Here is a 13,290-nt window from a genome sequence, read left to right on the forward strand (position 1 = left end):
CTCATCGTAGCTAAAGCGCTCATCAAATCCTAAACCGGCTGGACCACCACTGAGCTTGCATTAGGCTAAAGACGCAGGAATGAAACGTAAAAAAGTAATGTTCAACCCCGGTATTTCGCATTGTACTTCTGTCAGCATGCATATGTCCTCACCACACTTCCCTTGACAAAGGTCACCTTTGTTCTCAGGACATTGCTGCATCGATGTTTCAGTGTCAATGCAATGACGACATTAGGTGCAAACGGCGTGAACTGCCATTTGCATATTGGCTTAGATTTTGAACAGTGCAGCATATAAAAACATTGCGTCACATTAAAGCTGTGGCCAGTATGGTGCATAAACGTTTACATTGCATGAGATTATGCATTGCATATATGACAGTAAAGACAGTTGTAGGCATTGCATTAAGTTTTCTAGCGTTTAAGCAACTGTTTCAAGAAAGCTTTGATTCACAAAGGTTAACTTGTGTGTTGTACGTGTATAACTTTGTTACGAGAAACTTGATTTGTCCTAAATGGGCAGACTCTATGTGGCATTCTATTGCCTACATTATGTTTGTACTTGAATGCTGTCAGATTTTTCTTTTTTTTTTAATAAATCACATTTTTCGACATATCAGTTCATGTTGTGCAGTTTGCTACCTGTAATACGTGCTTTGTTTAGCTGGGTCTTTAAACACTGAAAGCTGGCTGTGACTTATGCAAACTACTGTGAACTAAACAGGCCACTGGCCTAGCTCCCACAGGGGTATGTTGCCAAGGGCCGTATTTGTTTTCATATAGTTCTGTTCATTTCTTATCAGCCATCCTTCCTAGTGGCCGATCCAGGCAATAGGGGAGGCTGCAGCATCATGTGAGCCAATCACAAAGGGAAAGCTGGATTGAGAATGAAAAGAATTATTTACAAGATGCAGGCTCAATATTCTTTTCTCTTTCCTCGGCAAGCCTGCTGAAATGGCGAAAATAATTGAAAAGCAAATTCAAAAGACAGCTTTTCAGATCTTTTAGATTCACGGATTCCAATAAATCTAGTGTCGCACATTCTTCTCTTCACTTTGGTTGTGTGCTCCAAACAGTATCACTGAAGATTGTGTAGTTCTACTTAATAATTTTATATGTCTACGTGCGCATTCAAGATGTGCCCCCTCAAAAATGAAGCACTTTTCCCGACTGTCCTGTGCGTGCAAGTTGTGAATTTACTCACATGGAATAATAAGGATCTCGGAAACTAAGGGCTTGATTTTCATAGCAGCCATATGGAGCCAAGGAACGCATAGGGGAAACAGTTGTTTTTTTAACTGAATGTAGAATCAATTGCGAATGAGAGCTAAACTAGTGATAGGCTGCCTCTGGCTACGTCTGTAATATGTGTGCAGTGCTTTAGGGATGTACCTAATACTGGAAGGGGGATTTCTTACACCATTAGGTAGCCCTACACAAGATGGCCGGCTGCTTGCTTGCAGCACCCTTGTGTTGAGGGTGCACTTGCAAACAGCAAGTTATGTAGCCAGGAAGAGATGGTGGCAACATAGATTGGCTCACCCACGGGTACACTGACTCCTACTTGTTCCACGCTCTTTTCGCGGGCATTACGTAGAGCGTTGGTGAATGACAATGTGCGTACATAGTTCTGGGCAGGAGCAAGTGCTGGTGAGTTTGAGGAGACGCGAGCGTGAACAGGAGTGTTTGTTAACGAACGAAAGCCAGTGATGCTGAAAATGCTGATGCTGAAAGCCAGTGAATCCCTGAACGTAATTTTCAAGCAGATTTTGTTTGCACGGCTGGCCAGCAGCGTTGTGCCAGTGCAAAATTAAAGGTAATTTAATCTCTAATCTTTAAGCTGCTTTTTAGGGCTCTCTGTGGGCAGTTGTTTGTTTGCTTGTTGTTGAAATGTGGGATTGTGTTGTTTCCAAGTTTGATGTGACGTTGCTCTTGACCAATCATGGTAGCATGGTGGCTGTGGGGTTTTGCTGCCTAGCATATGCCTAAGTAAGGGGTTTAATTCTTGGGCATGGCAGCCCCACACCGATGGCGGAATGCAAAAACCATGTGGTATGCTTAGATTTAGGAGCAAGTTAAGGAACCCCATGAGGTTGAAATTAATCTAGAGACCCCCACTACATTGCACCCCTTATAGCCCATGTATTGCATTTAGGATGTTAAACGTCATGATTTAGTTTGATTTTGGGCATTATTGTATGCTCTCAAAAAAAAAAAAAGATTTCCTTCACAGCTGTATGTCAGCAATGCTGTATGAGTGCTCAGACCCTTTGAAAGTATAGGAATCTATTTGCTAGCTCACACCCTCGCTCGAATGCAGAAGCAATGATGCATTGTTGTTGCTTTACCAGCATGCAAGCTACGTACATCGGAGCACTACGGCATTGGCTTTCATTGCCACAGCTATACAAATTTGTACATGACCTCCTAAAATGCAACATGAGAAACAAAATTTATGGAACCCCGCACACAAAAAAAAAGTGCAAGTAAGGGTCATCTATCTGAGTGAGGTATGCACAAGACAACTTTTTGTTTTATGACTGACAAATGCGTTTCAAAGCAGTAATTCTGGACTCTTGCTGTTCTTTGATTAACATTTTATACTAACCTCACCATTGCACTGTATGAAAATGGCTGTGGAACTCCCCTTAGCAGTGTTGCTCTGAATATTTATTTTGGGTGATGTTCTAATGACTAAATTTTACTGGTTTAACTTCAGAAAGGTCAGAAATGTCGGGGACTTTGTTTCTTCTTTTTTTAAGTGTTCATTTGTGTCCAAACAAGGGAGACTTCTGCCTAGGGCGACTATTTTGCCAAAGATTTTGTCTTTGCCATGAAAAAAACAAGTTCTCTTGTTGAAATGGTGGCATCACCCAAGCCCATCCGTTGTTTGGCCAATTTTCTTGCAAGTTTTGCAAAAGAGGAAACTTGTCTTCAACCCCAGTGTAGCACCAGAAATAGGCATGAAGCTACTTTCGGGTGCTACTTTTTGGTGCAGATAATAATTGTCCCTATCAGTGGTGACTTTTCATATAATTGTGCCATAGGAGTTAGTACCAGTCGAGAACAGTGGCAGTATTTTCACACGATCGCTTTAGGGGATGTGGCCACCTTTGTGAAATTTAGGTGCAAGTCTGCATCAGATGCATGTGAGAGCCTGCACCAGATTACAACAGTGTTGCTCACACTTGGCAAAGATGGCGAGCTTGATACAGTGCCTTTACACAGTGCCTGGGATGCTGTCAGCCACATGTGCCGATGTTTTGGTGCTGAGTCACGTGAATTCTTTCAGAAGTGATCGCTAGACCATACCACCGCTAACTGTTCAGCTGAACAAGGGTTGCGTTCCCTTGGAAAGAAAGAATAATAATAAAGAAAAGAAAGCAAAAGAACCTTCTCTGTGCTTTTTCTTGTTTCATGCAAACGCAGCCCGCCGCAGCCACTCAAGCGGCTCGCATTCGGTGAGCTACACAGGGACAGAAACTGGGAGCAGTAACGGCGGCGGTGGCGGGAACAGCGGCGGCATCGGTGCCGGACTCGACCAGGGGAGCCGCAGCGTCGGCCGAACATCGGCTTCGAGCAGCATCGGCCGCGGGAGCACATTGAGCAGCCTCGGCCGTAACAGCACCAGCTTCACGAGGACCTCACTCAACAACCTCACGGTGTCGTCCTCGCTCGTGTACAAGCCTGGCGGGACAACACCCAGCAGTGGCGTGACAATCCTGAGCACCACGCCGTCGAGGCAGCAGCACCAGCCATTCATCGTGGAGCAGCCGCCCCTGGGAGCGGCATGCTCGGGACCGTTTGTGGTCGAGGTCACTCGAAGGAGCTCGGCTTCAGCAGCAGTGCCCCCTCTTTACTCGGGAAGCATAGCGGCAAACATACCCAGTCTTGCAGCAAACCTGACCAGTCTCGTCAGCATTGCCGGAGCGTCATCGGTCGGCATTCCCACAAGCATCGCCACTACGGCTGGAAGTGCCCTCCGGGAGACAGCAATGGTCTCCGGTGTGCCATCAACGGAAAAAGTCAACATCTGAGCGAGTTTTTAACACCCTGTGAAGGGAGGCCATCTTGATGCACCTTGCATATTTTTGCTTATTTTGGTGAACAAAGCCAGGCACAGCGATCTCACATGATTCTACTGCCACTGCTAGATGCAAGCTACAGTCAATAGGGCATTCTAGGAGATGGCACTGGCTGCTGGACTGTCATAACAAAGAATGTGTTAAGTCTGAGTCAATGTAGGCTCCTTGGGTGTGCATGCGCTCGGTCAGCAAATGAGGCAAGGTGCACAGGCATCGCAATTCTGTTACCATCTTGGATCGTCACTCCCGATGGATGCTGCATGGAGGGGTCTGGCCATGCTGCCCCCACTGCGCTTGAGAGTTCAGCAGTGAAGCATAGCCAGACTTGCTTCAAACATGACCACTCTCAGTCAGCATCGCCGAAAGTTCGGCCACTATTCCGACCGGTGGGCTAAGCGGTTACGACAGGAAGCACTTCCTTACAGAATGCCACAGTTGCCAGACTGCCGTCAACAAAGTCAACGCAATAGTCAATTTGTGCACTTCAGGTGGGACGGTGATCTGATTAACTTGTATATTCACTTCTTTTACTTTGTTCTTCAATGGGGACGACCTGCATGTACCTTTCATTTCAGCTGCCACTGCAGGTTTACTTTACAGCTGGTGATGCATTCTGAGAAGAATATATATATATATATATATATATATATATATATATATATATATATATATATATATATATATATATATATTCAGTGGGATAAGCCAAAACCCGATTCACATTTGTGCACGGTGGTTAAAGGTCAGACATACTTTGTACTCTTTCACTAAATGCACCGAATGGTGCAAAACCCATGGACCCAGAAAATCCCCTCTTGTGGCACCCTCATGGATGGACCTTTTGAGTGCTTTGTTGAAAACCTGCTGTAGTATTTCCTCCATAGCGGCACGACAATATGTCGTCGTACCTGGGAACCGCATCTCTCTTCATTGTGTGATGGGCCGAGTTCTGCCTCTAGCTTTTTAGTGAGCAGAAAGACAAGATAATGCAAGTCATGTGAGCCTTGAACCTGAATTGATAGGGAGGGAAGCCATTTCCAGCCACAACTGCAAAGTTCACTCTGCTGCGTCCATGTTCTCTTTGGGTGTTTTTGTGTTTGTGTGTGTGTGTTTGCACGTGTGTGCATGTGCATGCGTGCCTGTGTCTCTATGTTGTACTGTATCGTCTGTGATGACCAACAACTATGTGTTACAACTATGTACTTCATCACAAATGACAATGGTACCCATTATATTTTTTTGTCTTGTGTAAAAATCACACTGTTATTCAAAGTTCTACTGTTGCGGTACTTCTGTTGTGCTTTGTGAATTTGCTGTTGATATACTCCGTCGCTTTCTTAGGTTCATTTCTTTCTCACCAAAAACTGTCAGCCCAAAATGCACGAATTGAAAGTGTGTTTGTTCACATTGTTGGCACTTGTTTTGACAGCAGATAGTTTCAGCTGTTGTCGTTGGTTCTAACTACTTAAAGTGTGCATTCGTCCTGGTGCTGATGGTTCCTTGTCATCCACGTCCTTGTGGCTTGGTGTGAATGTCCGCATGTGCTGTCTGCTTGTTTGTGTGCTTCTCTTGCCATCACTGTAAGAAAAGACGAACACCCTGTTTTATATGAAGCCACAGTCTGTGAGGCTTGTTGACATACTGATCTGCGTTAGTACTTGAACCGTATTCCTTCCAGTTACAATGACAATGTCTTAGTTGGCTGGTCTGTCAGCCACAATGGGAAATGGGTGGTGAAGGTTTGACTTCGTTACATAACTTGCGTTGACATTTTCGGTGTGGCTCATTGTGTGCCCTCTGCAGTGATACTTGGGCTATTATAGGCAATGTCGCAAAATTTCATGAGCAAGCCTGCCTTCAATGCCATAAACATGGCAGTTCCGTGCATGTCTTCACTTGAAAAATACTGTTGATTTGATCTGTTTAGAGGTGTCCTGGTTCGTAGTCTTTTTAGGCTTATAATTAAAACCTGATTGAGTGCAAACGTTATCAAGTATGCACATCCTGTAGGTCTAGGTTCAGTGTGCATAAGTAAATCGTTAAATGTAAGATAAATCTAAGCTGCCATATTCGTCAGCCACTCGCTGCACTCAAAGACTTATTGCAATATATTTTGAGGTATTATACAGTCAGTAGATAATGCTAACGTTCCGTTCAGACTTAATAAAAACCTCTTTTAGTGTAAGCATTATTCAGTAAGCGCAACTCTTAGAGTTAGGTTGAACTTCTTCTAGGTTCAGTACACACCAATATATTTGTTAAACCTAGGTAAATCAGAGCTGGACATGTCCTTCCACAACACATTACACTAGAAATTCATGCAATACGGTGCACATCTGACACTGTTGGCGAATTGCACCAACAGAGTTACGAAAGAAGTCATTGTAGTGAGTATTCTGCAGGCAGGCTTGCTCAAGGAACTTTGAATATCTCCAATTCGCAACATGTACCTGCTTTCCATGCAGGCACAGATAGATAGTACATATACTATGTGCATGACTGGTGCTCCTTGTGTTTCATTTCTGCACATCGATGTATTGAATGGCTTTTCATTTTCTAGATTTCAGTGATCTGGCTGCAGGATTATGTCCAGCTGCATCAAAAGCTTTTCTTGTTGGGGACGATGGTGTCCTAAAAGGATGTTTGGTTGTGGAAGAGATTATGGATCGATGCTGAACAGGTTAGCTGCACTGCTTTATAATTAGCGTTCACATGCATGTTTCTCTTTCTATAAAGACTTCGATGAGTTAGCAGGCTCTGTTGAAAGGCAAAGATTGTACATGATAAACTTGTTGAATCGAATGGCACAGCCCTTAGTTATATTTAGGTGTTAGAGTTTGCAAAGCTTCACTTCTGCAATGTTTCGTCCTCATTCTAAGATGTTAAAAAAATTAGTGGGGTGCAATTAACCAACTGTAGAGGCAGCAGCAACATTTGGGCCGACTTATTCAGTGAAATTTATATTCAACATGAAAGAACACATTTAGATGTTGAAACAAAGCTTACATTGATGGCTTAGAAAATATCAAGGGACAGATAGATTAATGTCTCTCTTCTAATGGAGGTAGCAAAGTGGCTAGCAGCTTCTGTGCTATTATTATGATGATAATTATATGTGGCATTTAACGGCGCAAGGGCCAGGAATGTCTGAAGAGCACCACGAATGATTGGTATTACCTCAGCCCTGCCTGTACAGTGCAAATGCTGCTATGCCTTTCAGATGATGTACTTTTTGATGGCCTTGCACTGTAATCTTTTACGTTGTAATAATACCAATCACTACACATGTCAAGAGTGCGATATGTAAGCATTGCACCCTTCATTCATTAATGATTTCAAATTTGTTACTGCTTTTTGTTTCAAGCATATCAGAAACGCTTTTTGCGTTCTATAGAAATAGTCGTCACAGCGTGAAGTGAGTGAAGCGCTTTAGTGACTCTGGTCGCGAAATTAAGATGATTCCATAACCCTTTAATGCCATGAAAAACGAAGTGGCGTGTAGTACGTCGAAAAAAATATCCTAGAAACTTGTATATCTTAGGCATATAATTGCATGACGCTTGCTTAGTTACATGACCAGCTTTTTGTGCGCTTAGGTATATTTATATATATGGTTCTGATCCCACTACAAAGAAATCATTTTGCCTCTTAACTGAATTATGGCAGTTTAGCATTGTAATTCTCTGTTAGAAAAGGGAAACGAGAAGTGAGTATCACATGATCGAGAATCAGGTGCGACATGGCAGTCGCTAGACAGAACATCTTAACACTTATTTTCGGCAGCTGTGCCAGCTTAACTGAAGGTAGCAGCCATTATTTACTTCAATAAAGGCTCTCGCTTTTACCTTGTTCTCGTTTAGCTCATCGTCTTGAATTTCCATCTCCTGCCTTCCCCGTGTTTTCCCTGCAATTCTATAAAGGAAACAACATAATACGAAGAATGATCTAAAAGTTTTGCAACTTGCATATCAGGAAAACTGCCAGACCCTGGAAAACTTATTTTTCAACATAATCTCCCCTCACACTAATGCACTTTTCCCATTTTCCTGGAAGGCTTTTGATACCTTGCAAAAATAAAAAACTTCCTTCCTGGTTGTCAAGCCACTCCTCTGTGGCAGTTTGAAGCAAGTTCAAGTCGTCAAACCTCGTTCCCTTGAGTTGTTTCTTCAAATTCGGAAATTAAAAAAAATGGCTGTGGCTTAGCTAAGGTTAAGCCCAGGATGCGAAGCATACTAGCCTTTATTTTAGTTGTTGAACCACTGTTTAGCCTGGTGAACTGCTGTTGCTTGGCTATATTTGGTTCGGCTAGACGTAGAAACAACTCATGCAGGCGAGCGCACGAGCTGAGACCCGGCTATGTAACTACGCGGCCGCAAGCGAGCGCACGAGTTGAGCCTCCGCTTTTGCAGCTGTTATGACGTCATATGGTAGCTACGCGGCCGTGCGCAGCGCAGCAAGGAAGAGTGTGGTTGTGTGGTTAGTATGCTTCGTATAAAAGTCACTCGGGGCCAGGTCGGGACTGTACGGTAGGTGGTCCAGCTGTTCGAAACCACACTCTCGAATGGCAGCCTGGGCAACACGAGACCTGTGAACCGGGGCATTGCCATGCAGGAGGAGGACACCTGTTGTCACTAATCTTCGGCATTTTTGCACAATGGCTTTACATAGTTTTCGAAGAATGTTGACATAGTATTCGCCTGTAACTGTCCTACTGTTTTCAAGATACTCAATGAGCAGGATCCCCTTCACGTCCCAGAAAAGTGTCGCCATCACTTTCCTCCCTGAGCGTTGGGTCTTTGCATTTTTCGGGGGAGGGGACCCCAAATGCCTCCACTGCACAGACTGCTGTTTGTTTCTGGGTCCCACTGATGCAGCCGCATCTGATTTCCAGTCACAAGTCTGGACAAAAAATCTTCTGGGTCGCTTGAATAGAGGTGCAAAGTTTCCTTGGTGAACGCAAGCGGTGGTATCCATCTTGTGCTGATAGGTTCTGTGGCACCCATCGTGCCGAGACCTTCTACACACCCAAAACATTGTGAATGATAGTGAAAGCACTGCCATACGAAATGTTCAGTTGTCCAGCAGCTTTGGACACCTTGATTCGGCGATTATTCATGATAAGGCTGTCTGCTGAGGCTGAATGGTCCAAATTGGTTGAAGTGGGCGGCCGCCCTGACCTTGGGTTGTCTTCCGCGTGCACGCGGCCATGTTTAAACTCATTGAACCACCAAGTCACTGTAGCATGTGAAGGACATTCCCTGTCGTACACCTTCACCATCCTACTGTGGATTTCTTAGGCGGAACTTCCTTCTTTGCAGAAAAATTGGATAACGCTCCGGTACTCGAGCTTGAAATCATGGGAGAACGCCATGTTTGACTGACTGGTGCAGACCAAGTTATAAACTGGAAGGCTTGATATTCAGACCTTGCTAGGCTGCAGAGATGACCTAAACAAAAGGTAGAGAGAGATCACTGTCAGATATTTGGGGACAGCCAAGTTGCAACACTTTTTTGATTTCCCCTCGTATTTTGGCGCTTAGTATAAGTTGAAAGCTTCCGCATCACCGTCATGCACCGTAATCCTTCTTGTCCTTTTTATTTCTCTTTTTTTGTTCATAAATGCGATGTTTTTATTGTTACTGCGATAAAAATAATGTGCGGATCAACATGGCAATCATAAAGCATACTCACTCACAGTGACATGGCTTGTTTACTGTTTAACTGTCTCGGACTTCACAGCACAAAAGTGATGCATACAAGCTGTGAAGTAGAGTGCACATTACTAGTTAACATAATAAAAGGCTTTTTGTTAAACCTGTTCAATATTGCCAGAAATTACTGCATTGGGTCAGTTGCTCAACAACAATACCGACAGAACAGGCAGAACGCAAGCGGAACACGCACAAAGAAACACCAAGGGAGCGCTGAAACAGACTATGCAGCTGACTGCCACTCTCCTGTACGAATGACAGTTTGCGTTTTAATCACGCAGTATGGGAATGTTCTGTGCATTTCGAGCGAGAATGTTGAACTGTAGAGGAACATATTACCATTTCACTGCAGTCAGTGCGCTTTATAAGCATACAATCAGCTGAAATTGCCAGCAGCAAAATGCCACTGTGTACATTCCAATGCACGTGGCCGACTGCCTATCCGCACTAATGCAGTGATGGTGCTGCAGCCTCCAGTTCAATGTCGCGGCCAGTACCAACAGAAGCCCTTAAAAGAGCACTTGGGAACGGCATAGTTTTTCACAATAACATTACTAGGCAGAACCCTGCGTGAATATTTTATATTGACAAGTTTCTTTTTCCATTCTTTTCATTTGTCATGCCAAATGACCAATGCCCTGCTATAATGGCGATGTGGCTCCGTCCAAGCTATTGACGAAGAGCCAAAAAAAAAAAAAAACTTCAAATGAAATTGTTCATTAGGAAATACAACCATTTGTGCTTTGGTTGCTTAACTGCAGTTAGAATTTTTAGTAAGTAGATCTTTGTACAATTTCACTTGGCTGTGTTGCGAAGCCACGCTGTAGCTTCATTATTTTTGCGTTGGCTTCCGCTATTTTGCATGCACGCCACAAGAATAATCGATTTTATCGTGTAATTTTCATTATGTGATCAGAGCACAACACTAAAGCGCGTGTTTCCCTAAATGTATACAGCCTTCAGACACACCAGGTATATAACAGACCACAGGTATATAACTTTTAATGATCTAAACAAGTACTTTTCTCTGTAACTACGATATGAATGCAGCAAAAGAGAAATGGTAGGTCCTGTAGTCTTTGCGAGCTTGAAGATTTTAGGAAATCGTAGGTACACTTGAACCTAGAGGGAGGAAGTTTATGTAAATCCATGTACTGCCTGTCACTATCCATGCTACCTGGAACGTGAATGTTCATCTGAACAATACTGGTGATGCATACAGACACTAGAGATATAGCTTGATTATTTTTAACATGAAATTGCATGCACTACTACTGTTCACCCAGTGAAATTTACTGCAACGATGCTAATTTTTCTGCTCGCATCCTGTTTCTTGATGGAGCTGGTTAATTATGGTGACCAATTATTTTCATGCTGCGGATGTACATGGGACAAAGATGCAAAAGCAAGCAGCTTGTGCAATCTTTTAAGTTTCTGTTTTCTCTATTTTGTTAATTGGAAACTGTATGCTTGGAAATACTACTGTTCACTTGTTGGAATTTGTCGAAAGGATGCCATTGTTTGGCCAACATTCCATTCAAAGTTGCAGCCGATTAGTGGTAATCGTAATTGGTAAAAATACGCTGAATTTGAGAGACATCATTTGCACAAGGTACCAGTTCACGCAAAGTATAACTTTGATTCATTTTTGCTTTGTCGGTGCGAATCTCTTTGCATAACACTGCTTCATTTTACCCACTGGAAGTTATTGTTAGAAAGCCAAGGTCTTGCCGACATCCTGTATGCTGATGCAGTTCGTTAATTGTGGTAATTGTCATCAGTATTGGGCAGTAATGGGGAAGGGCTCCCAATTGCACAGGATACCATTCATGTTTATTTGTATTTCTTTTTTTAACTAGCGTGAAACTTCATAAAGCGTGAAACACTAAATACTGTCACACTGGAACTCGCCATAAGAATGCCAATGTTCTGCCAACCTGTTTGCTGAGGCATCTCGTTAATTGCGTTAATTTTTAATAGTATTGTGTACTGTATGTAAAGAGTATCAAGTGCACAAACATCCAATTCACAACGCTTGCTCGAGCTTTGCTTATTTATTTTAAAGTTTTTTTAACTTTATTGCCTCAAGAAGAGCAGTAACCGCAGGTTATCAGTGCTTGTAGGTCAGCAGCAAGAACTCGCTAGTCACCCTTTTAAACACACAGTAGAACATTTGACTGATGCCCTTTTCCAACAGGTACCAGTTGTACATACTGTACAAAAAGAAATAAAAAAAAAAGGTCATCGGCCATTTTCGTTTTGGAGGACGTCCAGTAAAGCTTAGAACAATTCAAGCATGTGATACGGGACACATTGTACATAGTTCTATCCTCATTTCCGGCTTTGGTTCTTAATTGTGTGACTGTGTGTGTGTGCTACCTTGTTGAGCTCCTGTGGAATGAACTTGATTCCTATTTGCGGTGTTAACAGTGGCTGCAACAGTGGCCCGCAGGAACCGAGCTCTTGTTCTCCTAGTCTTGAACTGAGGCACGATTCCTTTTGCTGTACAGCTGACTCTTGTGTGATTGCATCGTGTGTATCCCCTTGGGATGAAGTGACTGAGATGCTTCTAGCTTTAAGCATTTTTCTACTGATTTGCAAGTTGCCGTTGATGAATGGATTGAAGAGGTTTTCTTCATATTCTTATGTTCCTGGGGTCTAGTACCTTGAGAACCCATCAGTGCATTGCTTTTTGTATTGCCTATTAAACCATCAATACAAAGAAGGCGTCTGTGTGTTCATTTATTTCCGCTGGTGGCAAATTGCAGAAATTGTATATCAACACAAAAATTATGAAGATAGAGTTAAGATAGAGTTTGAGCAGATGACAGACATGTTCTAGACTGTTTGCTGGTCTGTTCGCATGAAATACTTGAGGTCGTATTTTTTGCTCAGGATATTGTGATGCTTTTTCCAAGAGGCAAAAAGAACAGCTAAACGTGGTCTTGGGGAGAGCTATGCATACAATTTTTTTTCCTATTGTTGCACATGCACGGCAATTGCTTTAGGCTGTTGGTTTCGGGATGTTACACAACTAATAAGTTTGGTCATGTTTAGCCAACCCCGAGTAGCAGGCCAAACATTCGACTTCTAGTTCTACAAGAACATCTAGGTATGGAGGTATGGTATGGTAAAGCTTTAATGAAGTCCTGCAGACCATGAGGATTCACGAAGCAGGCCGCACCCACGTGGGAATCAGAAGGCCGAGCCTCCTGGACAGCCCAGAGTTGGTCAGCCAGAAGAGGGTTGTGGAGAAGTGCCTCCCATCTGGCCGAGCTGTTATCGATGATAGAGCCCGACCGGGCACACCGCTAGAGCATGTGGTCTAACGTGGCTATTTCTCCACAATCACGGCAGGTAGCATTGGTGGAAGTATCCGGATAGATTTTATGTAAGAGCAATGGATTGGGAAAAGTATTCGTTTGTAGTAGATGGAGCGTTAATGCTTGAGCTCTATTGAGCCATGAATGAGGAACAAAGTAGGTTCTACGGCTG

The 13,290-nt window shown here is 43.3% G+C and overlaps 1 protein-coding gene and 1 long non-coding RNA gene across 2 annotated transcripts in view; both read left to right on the plus strand.

Moving 5' to 3' along the window:
- The window catches only part of pcx (pecanex), a 78,152-nt gene extending 73,423 nt beyond the window's left edge, over positions 1 to 4,729 (plus strand). The window contains exon 38 of the mRNA XM_070527255.1: positions 3,429 to 4,729. Within this exon, the coding sequence (XP_070383356.1) occupies positions 3,429 to 4,036 (608 nt within the window). The 3' untranslated portion in view covers positions 4,037 to 4,729. The remainder of the gene's footprint in view (positions 1 to 3,428) is intronic.
- Positions 4,730 to 4,772: 43 nt separating this feature from the next.
- On the plus strand, positions 4,773 to 12,520 carry LOC139050943 (uncharacterized). The gene is made up of 2 exons (XR_011509157.1): positions 4,773 to 6,764; positions 11,993 to 12,520. It is a non-coding gene; the product is annotated as an uncharacterized lncRNA (long non-coding RNA).
- The last annotated feature ends 770 nt before the right edge of the window (positions 12,521 to 13,290 follow it).

This window comes from Dermacentor albipictus, chromosome 10 (assembly GCF_038994185.2).
Source record: "Dermacentor albipictus isolate Rhodes 1998 colony chromosome 10, USDA_Dalb.pri_finalv2, whole genome shotgun sequence".
NCBI classification, from domain to species: domain Eukaryota; kingdom Metazoa; phylum Arthropoda; class Arachnida; order Ixodida; family Ixodidae; genus Dermacentor; species Dermacentor albipictus.